The 23061-nt window shown below is 44.1% G+C and overlaps 1 protein-coding gene across 2 annotated transcripts; it reads right to left on the bottom strand.

Moving 5' to 3' along the window:
- Positions 1-2316: 2316 nt before the first annotated feature.
- On the bottom strand, positions 2317-20994 carry nicn1 (nicolin 1). Of its 2 annotated transcripts, none has more exons than XM_029692878.1 (8): positions 20871-20994; positions 20488-20571; positions 8820-8965; positions 6997-7170; positions 6408-6521; positions 6144-6212; positions 3014-3118; positions 2317-2759 (listed from the first exon to the last, which is right to left on the bottom strand). In XM_029692878.1, exons 3-8 carry the CDS (start codon positions 8949-8951, stop codon positions 2718-2720), a joined length of 636 nt encoding a protein of 211 aa, XP_029548738.1. In that variant the 5' UTR covers positions 8952-8965; positions 20488-20571; positions 20871-20994; the 3' UTR covers positions 2317-2717. The 2 variants fall into 2 exon arrangements, with proteins under 2 accessions (XP_029548738.1, XP_029548737.1); XM_029692877.1 differs by having other exon boundaries at positions 20746-20994.
- Between the last annotated feature and the right edge of the window lie 2067 nt (positions 20995-23061).

Here is a 23061-nt window from a genome sequence, read left to right on the forward strand (position 1 = left end):
TTGGACCAGAACCCATAGGGAACCCATAAGGCTCTGGTCAAAAGTAGTGCACTATGTCGAGGATAGGTTGCCATTTCTGATGTAAATCCCCTCTGAGTGAGTCAATCTCTCTCTCTCTCTCTCTTACCCCCTGGGGGGGCAATTCCAATTGGAGCAAAACAAGAGAATCTTTTGAACTTTGCTTTTTGAAATTGACATTTATTTAATTAGTTCCGTAGAAGACCGACCTAACGCTCTAACAGTTGGTTGCTTGCAGGATTCAGGAATATCACTGAAATATAATAACAGGACCTATGCGAGCATTTATGATGTCATCTTATAAAGCCACTAATATATAGCATAACAATTTCTTCACCTCTTTCTTCAGTACAATGTTGATGTAGATTATGTTTGCATTGAATAGAAATTAGACATTCATAATTAATCATGAATAACTTACAATAGGAGAATTGTAGATAGAACACCAGCCAGCATGCTATATCCTGGCCTCGAGCGTGGCGCAGCGGTCTAAGGCACTGCATCTCAGTGCTAGAGGCATCACTCTTTTGAAGAACATATCAAGACTGTTTCAAGGACAGCTTTTTTCCATCTACGTAACATTGCAAAAATCAGAAACTTTCTGTCCAAAAATGACGCAGAAAAATTAATCCATGCTTTTGTTACTTCTAGGCTTGACTACTGCAATGCTCTACTCTCCGGCTACCCGGATAAAGCACTAAACAAACTTCAGTTAGTGCTAAATACGGCTGCTAGAATCCTGACTAGAACCAAAAAATTTGATCATATTACTCCAGTGCTAGCCTCCCTACACTGGCTTCCTGTTAAGGCAAGGGCTGATTTCAAGGTTTTACTGCTAACCTACAAAGCATTACATGGGCTTGCTCCTACCTATCTTTCCGATTTGGTCCTGCCGTACATACCTACACGTACGCTACGGTCACAAGACGCAGGCCTCCTAATTGTCCCTAGAATTTCTAAGCAAACGGCTGGAGGTAGGGCTTTCTCCTATAGAGCTCCATTTTTATGGAATAGTCTACCTACCCATGTGAGAGACGCAGACTCAGTCTCAACCTTTAAGTCTTTACTGAAGACTTATCTCTTCAGTAGGTCCTATGATTAAGTGTAGTCTGGCCAGGAGTGTGAAGGTGAACGGAAAGGCTGGAGCAACGAACCGCCCTTGCTGTCTCTGCCTTGCCGGTTCCCCTCTTTCCACTGGGATTCTCTGCCTCTAACCCTATTACAGGGGCTGAGTCACTGACTTACTGGTGTTCTTCCATGCCGTCCATGGGAGGGGTGCGTCACTTGAGTGTGTTGAGTCACTGACGTGGTCTTCCTGTCTGGGTTGGCGCCCCCCCCTTGGGTTGTGCCATGGCGGAGATTTTGTGGACTATACTCGGCCTTGTCTTCGGACGGTAAGTTGGTGGTTGTAGACATCCCTCTAGTGGTGTGGGGGCTGTGCTTTGGCAAAGTGGGTGGGGTTATATCCTGCCTGTTTGGCCCTGTCCGGGGGTATCATCGGATGGGGCCACAGTGTCTTCTGATCCCTCCTGTCTCAGCCTCCAGTATTTATGCTGCAGTAGTTTATGTGCCGGGGGCTAGGGTCAGTCTGTTTCATCTGGAGTATTCTCTTGTCTTATTCGGTGTCCTGTGTGAATTTAAATATGCTCTCTCTAATTCTCTCTCTTTTCTTTCTCTTTCTTTCTTTCTCTCGGAGGACCTGAGCCCTAGGACCATGCCTCGGGACTACCTGGCATGATGACTCCTTGCTGTCCCCAGTCCACCTGGCCATGCTGCTGCTCCAGTTTCAACTGTTCTGCCTGCGGCTACGGAACCCTGACCTGTTCACCGGACGTGCTTGTTGCACCCTCGACAACTACAATGATTATTATTACTTGACCATGCTGGTCATTTATGAACATTTTAACATCTTGACCATGTTCTGTTATAATATCCACCCGGCACAGCCAGAAGAGGACTGGCCACCCCTCATAGCCTGGTTCCTCTCTAGGTTTCTTCCTAGGTTTTTGGCCTTTCTAGGGAGTTTTTCCTAGGGAGTTTTTCCTAGCCACCGTGCCTCTTTCACATGCATTGCTTGCTGTTTGGGGTTTTAGGCTGGGTTTCTGTACAGCACTTTGAGATTTCAGCTGATATACGAAGGGCTATATAAATACATTTGATTTGATTTGATCACTACAGACCCTGGTTAGATTCCTGGCTGTATCACAACCGGCTGTGATTGGGAGTCCCAGTGTCGTCCCGATTAGGGTTTGGCCGGGGTTGGCTGTCATTGTAAATAAGAATAACTGACTTGCCTAGTTAAAAAAATAAAAAACATTTTATTTAAATACAAAAAAGAGAATTAGAGACTGCAAACCACCCAGAACCCCAGCCAGCATGCTATAGCCACACCTCAAATAGTTAGTTAACAGTGTCTCCTTGGTCTCATTCAAGAAGCACTACTGTCCTCATCTGGCTGAAGGCCACCATGCATGTCACTTCTATTGGACTTGTATAATAAACAATGTTACAATCATGAGTGGCAAAGGTGGCCTAGGTGTTTACAAAAAAATAAAAGATTTAAAGTTTACAGTGTTTGACAAATAAATATACATACTTTTCATAAAACTTAAATATAACATCATCAGGCAATTAAGAGATAATGATGATCGTCACATTTTACCAACACCATGTAAAATTAACCTCCAGTCAATTCCTTGTTAAGTGAAGGACAGCAAGTTGATATCGTAGCAGCCATCAACCTGCCCAGAAACACACAAGAAAATGAAATGAGTTGACCATAAACGAGCTGAAAACAAAACGGAATCGATACCAACTGACAAAGACTTGGGTCCAGGATGCAGATACGTTTGGATTGAAACATTGTTAACCAATAAAAAAAGTGTTGAAGCATACAGGCCCTTCTTTACTTTCTAGATCTTTCTCTCCCACAACCTCAGGAAAAGTGATGTTCATTTGACTCCACGTGTAAATAAACAATGCGAACATGTCTTACATCGAAGCGGCCTATGGAAGCAGTGGTCTGGTTGGTCTGCATGACCTCTGTTAACGCCCACATCTGCTGAATACTGGAAGATACCGTCTGAGGATCTGGAAGACCCTAGAGACACAACAAAACAAGAATATTGTAACGGATATTATTTTCTCTTTTATGTAGCCATGTTGTATAAAGGGTTAGTGTTTTTCTAAAGGTAATTGACCAGGAAGATGGCTATCTGTGTTAGTCTGAGGATCTGAAAGACCCTAGAGACACAACAACATAATAAATACTGTGTTTCTATATTCTCTTTTATGATGTGTTTTATAAAAAGGTATTTGACCAGTAAGACAGAGAACTTCTCCCAGAAGAGGACAGTGTTTGTGTGTAGAGGAGAATGCCTAGTAGATCCCCTGCACTGCCTTATGGTCAGGATTTGGAACGATGAAGTCATGAAGATCTTCCCAGTGAATTGAAAGATGGCATCATCGTCACCATCTTCAAGAAAGGAGACAAGTTGGACTGTGGCAACCACAGCGTGTTCCCCTTCTTGCCACCGCAGGATAAATACTTGCGAGAAACCTACTAAACAGACTCCTATCCCTCGCCAAAAACAGTCAATTTCAACCTGGCAGAGGAACTTCAGATTTGATATTCTCAGCCCGTTGACTCCAAGAGAAGTTCCAGGAGCAGAGACTATGGCAATCACTAACTCAGAGAGGCTGCTGCCTACACTGAGACCCAATTTATTTATTTGTTTATTTATTTCACCTTTATTTAACCAGGTTGGCCAGTTGAGAACAAGTTCTCATTTACAACTGCGACCTGGCCAAGATAGAGCAAAGCAGTGCGACACAAACAACACAGAGTTACACATGGGATAAACAAATGTACAGTCCAATAACACAATAGAAAAGTCTATATACAGTGTGTGCAAATGTAGTAAGATTAGGGAGGTAAGGCAATAAATAGGCCATAGTGGCAAAATAATTACAAATTAGCAATTAAACACTGGAGTGATAGATGTGCAGAAGATGAACGTGCAAGTAGAGATACTGGGGTGCAAAGGAGCAAAGAAAAAGAAATAACAATATAGGGATGAGGTAGTTGGGTGGGCTATTTACAGATGGGCTGTGTACAGGTGCAATGATCGGTAAGCTGCTCTGACAGCTGATGCTTAAAGCTAGTGAGGGAGATATGAGTCTCCAGCTTCAGCGATTTTTGCAATTCGTTCCAGTCATTGGCAGCAGAGAACTGTAAGGAAAGACGGCCAAAGGGGGAGTTGGCTTTGGGGACCAGTGAAATATACCTGCTGGAGCGTGTGCTACGGGTGGGTGCTGCTACTGTGACCAGTGAGCTGAGATAAGGCGGGGCTTTACCTAGCAAAGACTTATAGATGACCTGGAGCCAGTGGGTTTGGCGACGAATATGAAGCGAGACCAGCCAACGAGAGCATACAGGTTGCAGTGGTGGGTAGTATATGGGGCTTTGGTGACAAAACAGATGGCACTGTGATAGATTGCATCCAGTTTGTTGAGTAGAGTGTTGGAGGCTATTTTATAGATGACATCACCAAAGTCAATGATCGGTAGGATGGTCAGTTTTACGAGGGTATGTTTGGCAGCATAAGTGAAGGATGCTTTGTTGCGAAATAGGAAGCCGATTCTAGGTTTAATTTTGGATTGGAGATGCTTAATGTGAGTCTGGAAGGAGAGTTTACAGTCTAACCAGACACCTAGGTATTTGTAGTTGTCCACATATTCTAAGTCAGAACCGTCCAGAGTAGTGATGCTGGACGGGCGAGCAGGTGCGGGCAGTGATCGATTGAATAGCATGCATTTAGTTTTACTTAAATTTCAGAGCAGTTGGAGGCCACGGAAGGAGTGTTGTATGGCATTGAAGCTCGTCTGGAGGTTTGTTAACCCAATCACCGGCCACTTTAATAAGTGGATCACTAGTCACTTTAAATAATGCCACTTTAATAATAATGTTTACATATCTTACATTACTCATATCATATGTATATACTGTATACCATCTATTGCACCTTGCCTATGCCGCTCGGCCATCGCTCATCCATATATTTATATATACATATTCTCATTCACCCGTTTAGATTTGTGTGTATTAGGTAGTTGTTGGGGAATTGTTTGATTCCTTGTTTGATATTAATGCACAGTCGTAACTAGAAGCACATGCATTTCACCACATTTAACATTTGCTAACCATGTGTATGTGACCAAAACATTTTGATTTGACATGGCATTCTTCCATCTGACCAAGGCCTTTGACTCTGTTAACTGTGAAGCCATGTGGAGAATCCTCCTGAGATATGGCTGCCCTGCAAAATGTGTTAACATCCTCCGCTTCCTGCATGATGGTACGAAGGCTGTCATTCTCTCTGGTGGCGAAACCACAGAGCCAATCGAGATAAGGACCAGATTAAAGCAAGGCTGCATCACTGCATCAACTCTCTTCACCATCTTCCTGGCTGGAAGGGTCCACCTGACAGAGAGTAGACTCCCCAGAGGAATTACATATCACCTACAGGACCGACGGCAACATATTCAATATCAACCGTTTCAGAGCCAAGTCAAGAACCACAACCACTTCTGTCTGTTGTAGAATTTCAGTATGCAGATGATGCCCAGGTCAATGACTGCTCAGAAGCTGACTTCCAGGCCATCATCAACATATTCCCTCCCAGAAGCATATAGCAGGGTGTGTCTAACACGCAATACCAGTAAAACAAAGCACACCTGCCACCCCCATAGAACCTCACCAACAATGTAATGCTTAAAAATGCCCAGTTTCCCATGCCGAGGTAGCCACCTCTCTAGCAATATCCTAATTGAAGACGAAAATCCAACATCGGATTGCTCTCACTAGTGCTGCCTTTGATAAACTCATTCCTACACTGCTATACCATGCAAACAAATCAAGCCCCGTTCACCAACAATGCCTCAGGAAGATAGTAAACATCAACTGGGAAGACAGACAACCAAACATCCATGTCCTGTAGAGAACCAACTCCTCCAGTGTGGAAGCCACCATTATGAAACCTTTAGTCCAATTGGGCAGGTGGAATACAGTCTATAAGGGCTGATAGTTCTATTGAAGAGAACCAACTGGTTGATAAGAGCCTTACCTGTAAATCACACAGTTGGTCCACCTGTGTGAGGTCTGACAACCAATCGGGAATGTCCCACTCTGAATCCTGGAAGAAGAGTGAATGAATGCACTTTAAAATTGTGGAAATACCTTCATTGGCAGTGTTTGACAACTCCACTACTCAGTACCTCCCCAACCTTAGCCAGTTATGCTGCAGGCCTGGTGATCAGAGGCACAATGATTGTGGTTTCTTTCTATTTGATCATACAGTACAACCCTCTACACATTTTAAGTGACTTACTTCATTTAAACAGGGGTGTATTTTGATGTCCTCCACGCTGAAATTCAGCCAGGCTGATGAAGGCTGTCGAAGGATCAGTCTCACTGAAGTCACATTGTCTGGTTCAATCAGCATCTAACAACCATAACACACATACTGAACCAATCAGGAAATTTGACTTCCACATCTAACACCCATATTGAACCAATCAGGAAATATGACTTCCACAAATTATGTAAATTAGCTTAATTTCTACTTGAAGTAAGCCAAACTATAATTTGGCTTACCTCCAAGATCAGCTTACCAAAAACTAAGCAAACCTGAGCTGTGATGCTTTATTTTAAAAGCAAGATACATTTACAGAATGTGAATGCATTGGCTTTGTGTTACTCACATCACATCAAGGTTTCTTAAGATTCCATATGAAATGGGTCAGGAGCATTTGGTGATGAATATTTTAGCCAGATGTAAAGTACAAATTAAGCCATCATCAGAATATACCTCCTAATGTCTTGACCTGTTCTGCTATAGTTCTTCACCCTTCCTCTTTCCATCTTATATGACCTTTAACACCCACCTCTCTCTCTCTCTCCTCCCTCCCTCCCCTAACCTGTTGTCGGAAGACAGAGCAGTAGTCTTGTGAACCCTCTTCAGTATGTGGGCTGGGCATCAGACAGTGGTTCCTCAGACATGTAGCCCATTTAGCGGCCCCCTCCCCATCTCTCCTCAGTAGACGCACAGACACGTATGCTGTGTAGTAGTTCTTAAAGGAGATCTCCTGGATCTAGGAGTGATAAGACACAGATTATATGTACAGTACCACAAAAAAAGTTTGGACACACTCATTCAAGGGTTTTTCTTATTTTTTTTACTATTTTCTACATTGTAGAATAATATTGAAGACATCACAACTATGAAATAACACATATGGAATCAGCCACCCTTTGCCTTGATGACAGCTTTGCACACTCTTGGTATTCACTCAACCAGCTTCACCTGGAATGCTTTTCCAACAGTCTTGAAGGAGTTCCCACATATGCTGAGCACTTGTTGGCTGCTTTTCCTTCACTCTGCGGTCCAACTTATCCCAAAACATCTCAATTGGGTTGAGGTCGGGTGATTGTGGAGGCCAGGTCATCTGATGCAGCACTCCATCACTCTCCTTCTTGATCAAACTGCCCTTACACAGCCTGGTGGTGTGTTGGGTCATTGTCCTGTTGAAAAACAAATGATAGTCCCACTAAGCGCAAATCAGATGGGATGGCGTATCGCTGCAGAATACTGTGGTAGCCATGCTGGTTAAGTGTGCCTTGAATTTTAAATACATGTCAAATTTGGACTCATCAGACCAAAGAACAGATTTCCACCGGTCTAATGTCCATTGCTCGTGTTTCTTGGCCCAAGCTAGTCTAATCTTCTTATTGGTGTCCTTTAGTAGAGGTTTCTTTGCAGCAATTCAACCATGAAGGCCTGATTCACACAGTCTCCTCTGAACAGTTGATGTTGAGATGTGTTACCCGAACTCTGTGAAGCAGTTATTTGGGCAATTTCTTCTGAGGCTGGTAACTCTAATGAACTTATCCTCTGCAGCAGAGGTAACTCTGGGTCTTCCTTTCCTGTGGCAGTCCTCATGAGAGACAGTTTCATCATAGCGCTTGATGGTTTTTGTGACTGCACTTGAAGACACTTTTAAAGTTCATGAAATTCTCCAGATTGACTGAACATCATGTATTAAAGTAATGATGGATTGTTGTTTCTCTTTGCTTATTTGAAGCTGTTCTTGCCATAATATGGACTTGGTATTTTACCAAATAGGTGGTTTACAGAAGATAGCCCTATCTTGACACAACACAACTGATTGGCTCAAAAATATTAAGGAAATAAATTCCACAAATTAACTTTTAGTAAGGCACACCTGTTAATTGAAATGCATTCCAGGTGACTACCTCATAAAGCTGGTTGAGAGAATGCTAAGAGTGTGCAAAGTTGTAATCAAGGCAAAGGGTGGCTACTTTGAAGAATCTCAGATGTAAATATATTTTGTTTTGTTTAACACTTTTTTGGTTACTACATGATTCCATATGTGTTATTTCATTGTTTTCATGTCACAGTTTTAATCTACAATGTAGAAAATAGTAAAAATATGGAGAAAGCCTGGAATGAGTTGGTGTCCAAACTCTTGACTGGTACTGCATGTTACTGCATGTGGACAATGGTTGAATTGCAATGATGTCTAGCTTGAAAGTTGTAGAAAAGCCCGGCCTCGAAGGAACCCACTTTGAGCTTCAGAGAAGATTTCGAAGTGACTCACTTTGAAAGAAAATCGCCTACTTCACATAGCCTACCTGTCATTTGACCAAGTGTGTGGAGGAAAACACAGTGTATAAAAAAAATAAGAAATAGTAAAATGACCGTCAGGTTTTATTGACTCACGTTGACAGTCTGTCCTATAGGAAGTGTAACGTCTATGACATAGACACCGGGACGAGATGAATCAGTCTCAGCATCTCCAATCTGCAAGGTGACAGTAGGCTTCACGGTGCAGGGGACGGTGTTGACGCTCATATTATTAGCTACTCCTGTTGAAAGATCAAGGATGTGATTAGTACAGAGAACAGTGTTGACACTCATCTTAATACTCCTGCTGAGAAAGGACTCAGCAGCAGAATCAAGCAACAATGCATACCGCAGGGACCTTAATCCAACACCTAGCAACCTCATCAAGAGGTTTGGATCTCTTGGCGTAACGGCTAAGGTGTTGGGTTGACTGTCACTGGACCTGGGTTCCCGGTCGAGGCTAGCCTCCTTGAATTCGTTACAATATAAATCAGGGATGTGATGAGGAGGACAAGCTATAAAAACAGGGAAATCATGGGTGTATTCATTAGTCGAACACTGTAGTAAAACATTTTGCAACGAAAGTGAGAGTTTATATTGGATAAATTCAGGTACGTAGGACCCTCCTAGTTTGGTTCCGTTTGGTTCCTAATGAATACACCCCAGGATTTTGTGTTTGGGACAGGGGAGGTTAGCATTTTTGGGGGGTATCATATTTGTGTGTCTAACTTTCTCACTCATTATCATTTCACATCATTCACATTATCTGTAATCATGGTAGCATCCACATTAATGTAGAAGTTTATATAAACATATTCTATTCTTATTTACAGTAACAATGACTCCAAAATGATACAATACATAATTTACCATTCATTACTGTTGTGCACAAAATAATCTGAAACACTACCAAAACAAACAGCAAATGCATCCAACAAGTTTGCTCAAGCTTGATGTAACCATTGCATGCTAGGAATATGGGACCAAATACTTTTCACTACTTCAATACACATAAGTGAATTTGTCCCAATACTTTTGGTCCTCTAAAACGGCCTTAAATGGGGGGACTATGTACAAAAAGTGTTGTAATTTCTAAACGGGTTGCACGACATGGATGAAAATACCCTCAAATTAAAGCTGACTGTCTGCACGTTAACATCATAGTATCATTTTAAATCCAAAGTGCTGGACTACAGAACCAAAACAACACAAAATGTGTCATTGTCCCAATACTTTTGGACTTACTGTATTTACCACCTACGGCTGCAAATATTGAGGTGTCTTTCACTATAAAAATCCACTAAATCACCAATTTGGCAAATCATTGTACGGATGTTAGGCTACACATCATGAAATATATAGAGACAAATTACAGACAGTAGCCTACAAGGATCAAAATGGAACTAAGTTGGTTGAACATGAAATGTAGGCTATTTAAATATGTTTGAAATAGGCCTATAGCCTAGGCTACCGCTTACTATTGTAAGGCAGTCATCTCATTTGAAGCATCTTTTCATACGTCACATGTTTCGATCAATTGCAAAGATATTGGCAACTTTTTATTTGTAGTCAACTTTGTTCTGAAGTTATTGGCGATCACAAAGAGATGGATAAACCAACTGATTTTATATTTAACGGAGATCTCCTGTGTATAAAAGCATCTAACAACGCAGTTAGCTGTTCTGAAAGTGGTCTGAGGCAGGTGTTAGATTACCAGTGGTCTGAGGCAGGAGTTAGATTACCAGTGGTCTGAGGCAGACCTTAGATTACCAGTGGTCTGAGGCAGACCTTAGATTACCAGTGGTCTGAGGGCAGGCGTTAGATTACCAGTGGTCTGAGGCGTTAGATTACCAGTGGTCTGAGGCAGGCGTTAGATTACCAGTGGTCTGAGGCAAGCGTTAGATTACCAGTGGTCTGAGGGCAGGCGTTAGATTACCAGTGGTCTGAGGCGTTAGATTACCAGTGGTCTGAGGCAGGCGTTAGATTACCAGTGGTCTGAGGCAAGCGTTAGATTACCAGTGGTCTGAGGCAGGCGTTAGATTACCAGTGGTCTGAGGCGTTAGATTACCAGTGGGCTGAGGGCAGGAGTTAGATTACCAGTGGTCTGAGGCAGGCGTTAGATTACCAGTGGTCTGAGGCAGGCGTTAGATTACCAGTGGTCTGAGGCAGGCGTTAGATTACCAGTGGTCTGAGGCAGACCTTAGATTACCAGTGGTCTGAGGGCAGACGTTAGATTACCAGTGGTCTGAGGTGTTAGATTACCAGTGGTCTGAGGGCAGGTGTTAGATTACCAGTGGTCTGAGGCGTTAGATTACAAGTGGTCTGAGGCAGGCGTTAGATTACCAGTGGTCTGAGGTGTTAGATTACCAGTGGTCTGAGAGCAGGTGTTAGATTACCAGTGGTCTGAGGCGTTAGATTACCAGTGGTCTGAGGGCAGGTGTTAGATTACCAGTGGTCTGAGGTGTTAGATTACCAGTGGTCTGAGGCGTTAGATTACCATTGGTCTGAGGCGTTAGATTACCAGTGGTCTGAGGCAGACGTTAGATTACCAGTGGTCTGAGGTCTGAGGCAGGCGTTAGATTACCAGTGGTCTGAGGCAGGCGTTAGATTACCAGTGGTCTGAGGCGTTAGATTACCAGTGGTCTGAGGCGTTAGATTACCAGTGGTCTGAGGGCAGGCATTAGATTACCAGTGGTCTGAGGCGTTAGATTACCAGTGGTCTGAGGGCAGGCGTTAGATTACCAGTGGTCTGAGGCAGGCGTTAGATTACCAGTGGTCTGAGGGCAGGCGTTAGATTATCAGTGGTCTGAGGCGTTAGATTACCAGTGGTCTGAGGCAGGCGTTAGATTACCAGTGGTCTGAGGCAGGTGTTAAAATTACCAGTGGTCTGAGGCAGGTGTTAAGATTATCAGTGGTCTGAGGCGTTAGATTACCAGTGGTCTGAGGCAGGTGTTAGATTACCAGTGGTCTGAGGCAGGCGTTAGATTACCAGTGGTCAGAGGCAGGCGTTAGATTACCAGTGGTCTGAGGCAGGCGTTAGATTACCAGTGGTCTGAGGGCAGGCGTTAGATTACCAGTTGTCTGAGGCAGGCGTTAGATTACCAGTGGTCTGAGGTGTTGGATTACCAGTGGTCTGAGGCAGGCGTTAGATTACCAGTGGTCTGAGGGCAGGCGTTAGATTACCAGTGGTTTGAGGCAGGTGTTAGATTACCAGTGGTCTGAGACAGGTGTTAGATTACCAGTGGTCTGAGGGCAGGCGTTAGATTACCAGTGGTCTGAGGCAGGCGTTAGATTACCAGTGGTCTGAGGGCAGGCGTTAGATTACCAGTGGTCTGAGGGCAGGCGTTAGATTACCAGTGGTCTGAGGCAGGCGTTAGATTACCAGTGGTCTGAGGCCAGGCGTTAGATTACCAGTGGTCTGAGGCAGGCGTTAGATTACCAGTGGTCTGAGGGCAGGTGTTAGATTACCAGTGGTCTGAGGCAGGCGTTAGATTACCAGTGGTCTGAGGCAGGCGTTAGATTACCAGTGGTCTGAGGGCAGGCGTTACATTACCAGTTGTCTGAGGCAGGCGTTAGATTACCAGTGTTCTGATGCAGGAGTTATATTACCAGTGGTCTGAGGCGTTAGATTACCAGTGGTCTGAGGCGTTACATTACCAGTGGTCTGAGGCAGGCGTTAGATTACCAGTGGTCTGAGGCAGGCGTTAGATTACCAGTGGTCTGAGGCAGGTGTTAGATTACCAGTGGTCTGAGGCAGGTGTTAGATTACCAGTGGTCTGAGGCGTTAGATTACCAGTTGTCTGAGGCAAGCGTTAGATTACCAGTGGTCTGAGGCAGGTGTTAGATTACCAGTGGTCTAAGGCGTTAGATTACCAGTGGTCTGAGGCGTTAGATTACCAGTGGTCTGAGGCGTTAGATTAGCAGTGGTCTGAGGCAGGTGTTAGATTACCAGTGGTCTGAGGCGTTAGATTACCAGTTGTCTGAGGCAAGCGTTAGATTACCAGTGGTCTGAGGCAGGTGTTAGATTACCAGTGGTCTAAGGCGTTAGATTACCAGTGGTCTGAGGCGTTAGATTACCAGTGGTCTGAGGCGTTAGATTAGCAGTGGTCTGAGGCAGGCGTTAGATTACCAGTGGTCTGAGGGCAGGCGTTAGATTACCAGTGGTCTGAGGGCAGGCGTTAGATTACCAGTGGTCTGAGGCAGGCGTTAGATTACCGGTGGTCTGAGGGCAGGAGTTAGATTACCAGTGGTCTGAGGTGTTAGATTACCAGTGGTCTGAGGCAGGCGTTAGATTACCAGTGGTCTGAGGCAGGCGTTAGATTACCAGTGGTCTGAGGCAGACCTTAGATTACCAGTGGTCTGAGGGCAGGCGTTAGATTACCAGTGGTCTGAGGCGTTAGATTACCAGTGGTCTGAGGCAGGCGTTAGATTACCAGTGGTCTGAGGCAAGCGTTAGATTACCAGTGGTATGAGGCAGGCGTTAGATTACCAGTGGGCTGAGGGCAGGAGTTAGATTACCAGTGGTCTGAGGCAGGCGTTAGATTACCAGTGGTCTGAGGCAGGTGTTAGATTACCAGTGGTCTGAGGCAGGCGTTAGATTACCAGTGGTCTGAGGCAGACCTTAGATTACCAGTGGTCTGAGGGCAGGCGTTAGATTACCAGTGGTCTGAGGTGTTAGATTACCAGTGGTCTGAGGGCAGGTGTTAGATTACCAGTGGTCTGAGGGCAGGTGTTAGATTACCAGTGGTCTGAGGCGTCAGATTACCAGTGGTCTGAGGCAGGCGTTAGATTACCAGTGGTCTGAGGTGTTAGATTACCAGTGGTCTGAGAGCAGGCGTTAGATTACCAGTGGTCTGAGGCGTTAGATTACCAGTGGTCTGAGGGCAGGCGTTAGATTACCAGTGGTCTGAGGTGTTAGATTACCAGTGGTCTGAGGCGTTACATTACCATTGGTCTGAGGCGTTAGATTACCAGTGGTCTGAGGCAGACGTTAGATTACCAGTGGTCTGAGGGCAGGCGTTAGATTACCAGTGGTCTGAGGCAGGCGTTAGATTAACAGTGGTCTTAGGCGTTAGATTACCAGTGGTCTGAGGCGTTAGATTACCAGTAGTCTGAGGTGTTAGATTACCAGTGGTCTGAGGCAGGTGTTAGATTACCAGTGGTCTGAGGCGTTAGATTACCAGTGGTCTGAGGCAGGCGTTAGATTACCAGTGGTCTGAGGCGTTAGATTACCAGTGGTCTGAGGCGTTAGATTACCAGTGGTCTGAGGCGTTAGATTACCAGTGGTCTGAGGCGTTAGATTACCAGTGGTCTGAGGCGTTAGATTACCAGTGGTCTGAGGTGTTAGATTACCAGTGGTCTGAGGCAGGTGTTAGATTACCAGTGGTCTGAGGCGTTAGATTACCAGTGTTCTGAGGCAGGCATTCGATTACCAGTGGACTGAGGCCAGGCGTTAGATTACCAGTGGTCTGAGGGCAGACGTTAGATTATCAGTGGTCTGAGGCGTTAGATTACCAGTGGTCTGAGGCAGGCGTTAGATTACCAGTGGTCTGAGGCAGGCGTTAGATTACCAGTGGTCTGAGGCAGGCGTTAGATTACCAGTGGTCTGAGGCAGGCGTTAGATTACCAGTGGTCTGAGGTGTTGGATTACCAGTGGTCTGAGGCAGGCGTTAGATTACCAGTGGTCTGAGGGCAGGTGTTAGATTACCAGTGGTTTGAGGCAGGTGTTAGATTACCAGTGGTCTGAGACAGGTGTTAGATTACCAGTGGTCTGAGGGCAGGCGTTAGATTACCAGTGGTCTGAGGCAGGCGTTAGATTACCAGTGGTCTGAGGCAGGCGTTAGATTACCAGTGGTCTGAGGGCAGGCGTTAGATTACCAGTGGTCTGAGGGCAGGCGTTAGATTACCAGTGGTCTGAGGGCAGGCGTTAGATTACCAGTGGACTGAGGTGTTAGATTACCAGTGGTCTGAGGCGTTAGATTACCAGTGGTCTGAGGGCAGGCGTTAGATTACCAGTGGTCTGAGGGCAGGCGTTAGATTACCAGTGGTCTGAGGCAGGCGTTAGATTACCAGTGGTCTGAGGCAGGCGTTAGATTACCAGTGGTCTGAGGCCAGGCGTTAGATTACAAGTGGTCTGAGGCAGGCGTTAGATTACCAGTGGTCTGAGGGAAGGTGTTAGATTACCAGTGGTCTGAGGCAGGCGTTAGATTACCAGTTGTCTGAGGCAGGCGTTAGATTACCAGTGTTCTGATGCAGGAGTTATATTACCAGTGGTCTGAGGCTTTAGATTACCAGTGGTCTGAGGGCAGGTGTTAGATTACCAGTGGTCTGAGGGCAGGCGTTAGATTACCAGTGGTCTGAGGCGTTAGATTACCAGTGGTCTGAGGCAGGCGTTAGATTACCAGTGGTCTGAGGCAGGCGTTAGATTACCAGTGGTCTGAGGCAAGCGTTAGATTACCAGTGGTCTGAGGCAGGTGTTAGATTACCAGTGGTCTAAGGCGTTAGATTACCAGTGGTCTGAGGCGTTAGATTACCAGTGGTCTGAGGCGTTAGATTACCAGTGGTCTGAGGCGTTAGATTACCAGTGGTCTGAGGGCAGGCGTTAGATTACCAGTGGTCTGAGGGCAGGCGTTAGATTACCAGTGGTCTGAGGCAGGCGTTAGATTACCGGTGGTCTGAGGGCAGGAGTTAGATTAACAGTGGTCTGAGGTGTTAGATTACCAGTGGTCTGAGGCAGGCGTTAGATTACCAGTGGTCTCAGGCAGGCGTTAGATTACCAGTGGTCTGAGGCGTTAGATTACCAGTGGTCTGAGGTGTTAGATTACCAGTGGTCTGAGGCGTTAGATTACCAGTGGTCTGAGGCAGGCGTTAGATTACCAGTCGTCTGAGGCGTTAGATTACCAGTCGTCTGAGGCAGGCGTTAGATTACCAGTTGTCTGAGGGCAGGTGTTAGATTACCAGTGGTCTGAGGTGTTAGATTACCAGTGGTCTGAGGCGTTAGATTACCAGTGGTCTGAGGCGTTAGATTACCAGTGGTCTGAGGTGTTAGATTACCAGTCGTCTGAGGCGTTAGATTACCAGTCGTTTGAGGCAGGCGTTAGATTACCAGTGGTCTGAGGCAGGTGTTAGATTACCAGTGGTCTGAGGCGTTAGATTACCAGTGGTCTGAGGCATTAGATTACCAGTGGTCTGAGGTGTTAGATTACCAGTGGTCTGAGGCAGGCGTTAGATTACCAGTGGTCTGAGGCCAGGCGTTAGATTACCAGTGGTCTGAGGCCAGGCGCTAGATTACCAGTGATCTGAGGCAGGCGTTAGATTACCAGTGGTCTGAGGTGTTAGATTACCAGTGGTCTGAGGCAGGCGTTAGATTACCAGTGGTCTGAGGCAGGCGTTAGATTACCAGTGGTCTGAGGGCAGGTGTTAGATTACCAGTGGTCTGAGGCGTTAGATTACCAGTGGTCTGAGGCCAGGCGTTAGATTACCAGTGGTCTGAGGCAGGCGTTAGATTACCAGTGGTCTGAGGCAGGCGTTAGATTACCAGTGTTCTGAGGGCAGGCGTTAGATTACCAGTGGTCTGAGGGCAGGCGTTAGATTACCAGTGGTCTGAGGCAGGCGTTAGATTACCAGTGGTCTGAGGCCAGGCGTTAGATTACCAGTGGTCTGAGGGCAGGTGTTAGATTACCAGTGGTCTGAGGTGTTAGATTACCAGTGGTCTGAGGCCAGGCGTTAGATTACCAGTGGTCTGAGGGCAGGTGTTAGATTACCAGTGGTCTGAGGTGTTAGATTACCAGTGGTCTGAGGCAGGCGTTAGATTACCAGTGGTCTGAGGTGTTAGATTACCAGTGGTCTGAGGGCAGGCGTAAGATTACCAGTGGTCTGAGGTGTTAGATTACCAGCGTTCTGAGGCGTTAGATTACCAGTGGTCTGAGGGCAGGAGTTAGATTACGACAGTTTTCAAGTGCAAAGTTAATAACGATGGTTTTGGGAAACAACTCTGAGATTTAACGATGCTCCTACGAAGGTTCTAAGGATGAACTTAGCCTTAAAATTATTTTGGGAAACCAGATCTGTTTATATTTGTATAAATGTAAAAAAAAAATAAATAATTAAATACAGATAAATCAGGACATTTCATGTGATGATTCCGCAGGAGAATCATGCTTATATCCGCTTTGACAGACTCATTGTCCACCCTCCCTCCTAACAGCCTGAAGGGGATGAGAGGGCATAGCCTATGGGTTCGTAGCTTCAACCCCGCGGCGCGCACACACACACACACACACACACACAAACACTTTCTTTTTTTGTACTTTTCCATATTATATCTATCTCTGATATACTACCCAGGAAAGGGTTAAATAATAATACGTTTATAAAACACTAATAACACATTCCTAATATTGACTTAAAAATCCTTCTTTAACCCGTCTCCTCCCCTTCATCTACACTGATTTAAGTGGATTTAACAAGTGACATCAATAAGGGATCACAGCTTTCACCTGGATTCACCTGGTCAGTCTGTGTCATGGAAAGAGCAGGTGTTCCTATTGTTTTGTCCACTCTGTATATGTAGCTTTAGAAAAAGGCTTCATGAAATCTCAGATAATATATTAACCATTTCTGAGACTCACTTCGATAATTCATTAGATGATACAGCAGTACCAATACAAGGATATAACATCTATAGAAGAGACAGGAATGCTTATGGGGGAGGTGTTGCTGTATATATTCAGAGCCATATCCCTGTAATGCTTAAAGATCTTATGTCAAGTGTTATTGAAGTGTTGTGGTTGCAGGATCACCGGCCTCATCTAAAGCCTTTTATTTTGGGGTGTTGCTATGGGCCACCAAGTGCTAACAGTGAGTATATACATAATATGTGTGAAATGCTTGATAGTGTATGTGATGTAAACAGAGAGGTCTACTTTCTTGGGGGACCTGAATATTGACTTGTTTTCATCAAGCTGTCTACTCAAGAGGAAGCTTCTCACTGTAACCAGTACCTGTAATCTGGTTCAGGTCATTAATCAACCTACCAGGGTGTTTACAAACACTACAGGAACAAGATCATCTACATGTATTGATCACATGTTTACAGCTTTGTTCTTAAGATGTATCTTTACCCATTGGATGCAGTGATCATAATATAGTGGCTATATCTAGGAGAGACAATGTTCCAAAAGCATGGCCTAAAATAGTGTATAAGAGGTCTTGAAATGACTCTTATGTAGATGATGTTAAAAATGCTTGTTGGTCTGATGTGATCAATGAGGAGCATCCAGACCCTGCACATTATTAATATATTGAATTGCTTCTTCCAAGTATTGCCAAACATACACCTGTTAAGAAACTGACTGTTAGAACTGTTAAGGCTCCATGGATTGATGAGGAATTGAAAAACTGTATGGTTGAAATAGATGGGGGAAAAGGGAGGGGCTAATAAGTCTGGCTGCACATCTGACTGGCTGACTTACTGCAAATTGAGAAATGAATGTGGCTAAACTCAACAAAAAGAAGAAGAAACTGTATCATGAAGCCAAGATCAATGACATAAAGAATGATGGAAAAAAAACTTTGGAGTACTTTAACTGAAATTATTGGGCAGAAAAACAAATTCAAATCCATCTTTCATCAAATCAGTTGGCTTATTCATCACAAAAACATTTCATGTTGCCAATCATTTTTATGATTACTTCACTGGCAAAGTGGGCAAACGTAGGCAGGAAATGCCAACAACGAACATTAAGCCGTCGTATTCATGCATAGCGAAATAAGTAATGAAAGAAAAGCATTTTTTGTTAGTGTGGGAGAGGTGGAAAAATGATTGTTATTGATCAATAAAGACAAACCTCCTGGCATTGACAACTTAGATGGAAAGCTACTGAGGAGGGTAGCTGACTCTATAACCACTCCAATCTGTCATATCTTTAATCTGAGCCTAGAGGAAAGTCTTTGTCCTCAGACCTGGAGAGAAGCCAAAGTCATTCCGCTACCAAAGAGTGGTAAAGTGGCCTTTACTGGTTCTAACAGCAGACCTATCAGCTTGCTGCCAGCTCTTAGCAAACTGTTGGAAAAAAATGGTGTTTGACCAAATACAATGCTATTTTTCTATAAACAAATTAACAACAGACTTTCAGCTTGCTCATAGAGAAGGGCACTCAACATGTACAGCACTGACACAAATGACTGATGATTGGTTGAAAGAAATTGATAATAAGATGGTCGTGGGAGCTGTCCTGTTAGATTTCAGTGCAGAGTTTGATTGTAAGGGTCGTCATATATAGTGGAGCGGGTTGAGTGCTCATATTAACTTTTATTAGAACACTTAACGAAACAAAACAAGAAAATGAACGAACGCACAGTATTATAGGCTAAACACAGCAGTGCAAAAACAACTTCCCACCAAGGACAGGTGAAAACAGGGCTACCTAAGTATGACTCCCAATCAGCAACAACGATGTACAGCTGTTCCTGATTGAGAGCCATACTAGGCCAACACAAAGAAATACACAACATAGACAGAGCATAGAAATACAAAACATAGAACATAACCAAAAAAACTCGGAATACTCTAAATTAACACCCCTCTACATAAACACATATACCAACAAACCCCGAACCACATAAAACAAACACCCCCCTGCCACGTCCTGACCAAACTACAATGACAAATAACCCCTTTACTGGTCAGGACGTGACATTGATATTATTGACCATAACTTGTTATTGAGAAAACTCATGTGTTACGGCTTTTCAACCTCTGCCATATCGTGGATTCAGAGCTATCTATCTAATAGAACACAGAGGGTTTTCTTTAATGGAAGCTAAACATGTAAAGTGTGGTGTACCGCAAGGCAGCTCTCTCGGCCCTCTACTCCTTTCTATTTTTACCAATGACCTGCCACTGGCATTAAATAAAGTATGCGTGTCTATTTATGTTAATGATTCAACCCTATACCCATCAGCAATCACAGCTAGTGAAGTCACTGCAACCCTAAATAAACAGTTGCAATCAGTTTTAGAATAGATGGCCAGTAATAAACTGGTCCTGAACATCTCTAAAACTAAGAGCATTGTATCTGGTACAAATCATTCCCTAAGTTCTAGACCTCAGCTGAATCTGGTAATGAATGGTGTGGCTGTTGAACAAGTTGAGGAGACTAAATTACTTGGCGTTACCTTAGATTGTAAACTGTCATGGTCAAAACATATAGATTCAATGGTTGTAAAGATGGGGAGAGGTGTCATATAGTTAAGTGCTGCAAAGAAGGACGTAGTCAAGCATTGTAATCAGAGCGCTAATATTAATACCATGCATTCCAGTCTCTTTTGAGTTGAGGAAAGACTGACCCCCCCCCCCCCCCCAAGACATGCCACCAGGGGTCTTTTCACAGCCCCCGGGACCAGAATAATATCTAGTTCATGTACATGATGGCATGAAACTCCCCTCTCATATAGTCAAAGTGAACAGCAAACCTGGTTTCAAATATAACATAATATATCACGGCACAATGCCTCCCCCCCCCCCATGTGACCTACTTGTTGTATGTATGTACTGTCATGTACGTGTAACTTAATCTTCTTAATATATGTAAATTGTACAGTCTTTATGTATTTTATGTTGTCAGACCCTGGTAAGACTAGCTGTGCCATTGGCGTCGGCTAATGGGGATCCTAATAAAATCTAACACCATTTTTTCAAACATCACCAAACTCAACTGATATTTACATTTTGATGGCTTTATGAAAATCATTCAACACTAACCTTGGTTTATGGCTGCAACGCAAATATGATCAACTTCAGCACCTTGGACAGCGAACTAGCCCCGTCTGTGTGGCTGCAGCAAAGCTAGAAGACAGTTTTATAACACTCAGATTACAATGATCACTGAATTGAGCTCAATCAAATAAATAGTTATTGGGTGGGACAGGTTGGGAGGAAAAAGGCGACTGTAAAGAAAGCTGACAAGCCAGCTAACATTTGCTACATACGCTAGCCAGCGAGCTAACGTTAGCTACTCACCGCTGATTGTGGAGTTAGCGGTAGCTAGCTAACCACTAAGCTAGCAACCAGTTGGACCGTTTTCCTTCCCCTCGGATGTCAATATAGAACAGCAAAAGTTGCTAGATGTCGATGTCCTAGCTTACTGTGTTGTGTGTGCACTGTTTTCCCCTTGGTTACAGACGGCGAAATCACTGTAAAAACAGTTCTTGACATCGCCGAGGGCCTAGCAGTGGGCATGCTGCCAATGAATTGGCCATTTCCTGAATGTGTAACTATGGCGACTCCAGATATTTAAAGGGGAAGCGTCAAAAAAACGGAGCTATGGGATGACGTCACCATAATTGGCTAAATCAATCGCAAAGTTGAGACTGCAAAATGTATCCATGACGTGCCAATGATATCTGATCAACCATGGTTTCAATACAAATACAGAGCTACAGCCTTCCCTGTAGCTCAGTTGGTAGAGCATGGTGTTTGCAACACCAGGGTTGTGGGTTCGTTTCCCACGGGGGGCCAGCACAGGAAAAAGAATAAAAAAATGTATGAAATTGTATGAAATGTATGCGTTCACTACTGTAAGTCGCTCTGGATAAGAGTGTCTGCTAAATGACTAAAATGTAAAATGTAAATGGCCCTGCAGAGCTCAATCTTGGGTTGGTAATAACTAGACTAGATAATAGGTGAAACTGCAGCAATCAGCAGTGGGTTTTCATCTTCCCTAGCATTTATCCATAGCACTTGCTTAGAAAATTAGAGCCAGTTTAGAGGCTGATTAGGCTATACTGTGAGTGAAGGAAATATGAAATTGATGTACAATGTATTTAGATGAGCACCCAGAAACCACAGGTAGGGGGCAGCATTGCTCCATGGTTTGAATTCAGCTTGTTTAGATGTGGTTCTTTCTCTTGCTTCTTTTCCCTTTCTCTCTCTAACTCTCTCTATTTCATCCCCTCTCTCTCCGATGGTACACTATCATACATTCTGGTCATGCATGTCGTTTATTGTTCAGAGGGGAGCATTTCAAAAGCAGCTCTTTCTTTAATACCTTGGAACCTTGGAACCTTAACTACAGTAAAACAACAATACTTCCCAGATGGTGAAGGCTGAGGGATGTCTTCTGGGCCTAGCTACCCGTTTTATCTTAGAGCCACACATTTATGCCTCAGCAGCATGGACAGGACAACCTCTCCTCATTCCCCTCTCTCTCTCGCCTCTCTACTCTCGGTCTCTCCTCTCGCTCTCCTCTCCTCTTTCTCTCTGTCATCAAAGTAGGCAGCAGATCACAGTGTGTTTTACAACAGGCAGAACAAAGCCAAGCAGAGCAGGGGATGTATGATAGCAGAGTACCCCTAGAGAGAGAGAGAGAGAGAAAGAGGAAGAGAGACAGAGAGAGGACGGGAGGGAGGGAGGGAGGGAGGGAGGGAGGGAGGGAGGGAGGGAGGGAGGGAGAGAGACTTCCCTGTGATGCTCAACACTTAGCCCTGCTAGGAACACCTGCTGAGATGGACACCTCAGAGGAATGACCAAACTGTGTGTTTGTTTGTCAAATCAAATTGTACTTGTCACATGCTTCGTAAACAACAGGTGTTGACTAACAGTGAAATGCTTAATTACCGACCCTTCCCAACAATGTAGAGAGAAAGAAAATATAGAAACAATAGACAAGTAATAACACGTTAAAGTAAAGTAATCATAAATAGACAATGAGTAATGATAACTTGGCTGTATATGAGCGGTACCAGTACAGTGTGTGTACTGTATGTGTGTATATCGGAGGGGTTGGAAGACAGAAGACACATTTCAATCATATATGGAAAAATTAAGTATATTTTATTAAATGGGAAAAGTAAGCAATTAGAATTTACAGTCTTCAAGAGATTAGTTTGCTTCACTCTTCAAATATTGTAAAATCTCCAGGTTTCTGGCTTCTGTACTCCTGACCTTGATTGGCCTATTTTGAATTACTTGATGAGCCCAATATTTAAATATCTATATTTCCACATTGCCTTAGTTGCAATCGACAATAGTTACTGTCGTTCAATAATCACTTAAACTAATGATATTGTAGCAAACTTCTCTATATGAGCCACGTTACAAGTCCTGCCACATGAGTATCTGGGGACCCATGCCAAATCTTTGCAGTCTCCTGAGGGGGAAAGGTGTTAACGTGTCCTCTTCACAACTGCCTTGGTGTGTTTGGACCATAATAGTTTGTTGGTGATGTGGACACTAAGAAACTTGAAACCATTGAAGCCGTTGTGTTTACAGCAGGTGTGTCATAAGGATATGGAAAGAATTCCTAAAACAGGACAATACTTATTTTTTGTTCTAGAT

Source organism: Salmo trutta, chromosome 16 (genome assembly GCF_901001165.1).
Source record: "Salmo trutta chromosome 16, fSalTru1.1, whole genome shotgun sequence".
In the NCBI taxonomy this organism is placed as follows: Eukaryota; Metazoa; Chordata; class Actinopteri; order Salmoniformes; family Salmonidae; genus Salmo; species Salmo trutta.

Coding starts and splice junctions, on each gene's coding strand:
- nicn1 (XM_029692878.1), bottom strand. CDS start 8,951: ATGAGCGTCAACACCGTCCCCTGCACCGTGAAGCCTACTGTCACCTTG. Junction 7,171..8,819: donor CTATAGGACAGACTGTCAAC/GTGAGTCAATAA, acceptor TATCACTCCTAG/ATCCAGGAGATCTCCTTTAA. Junction 6,522..6,996: donor GCTCTGTCTTCCGACAACAG/GTTAGGGGAGGG, acceptor TATGGTTGTTAG/ATGCTGATTGAACCAGACAA.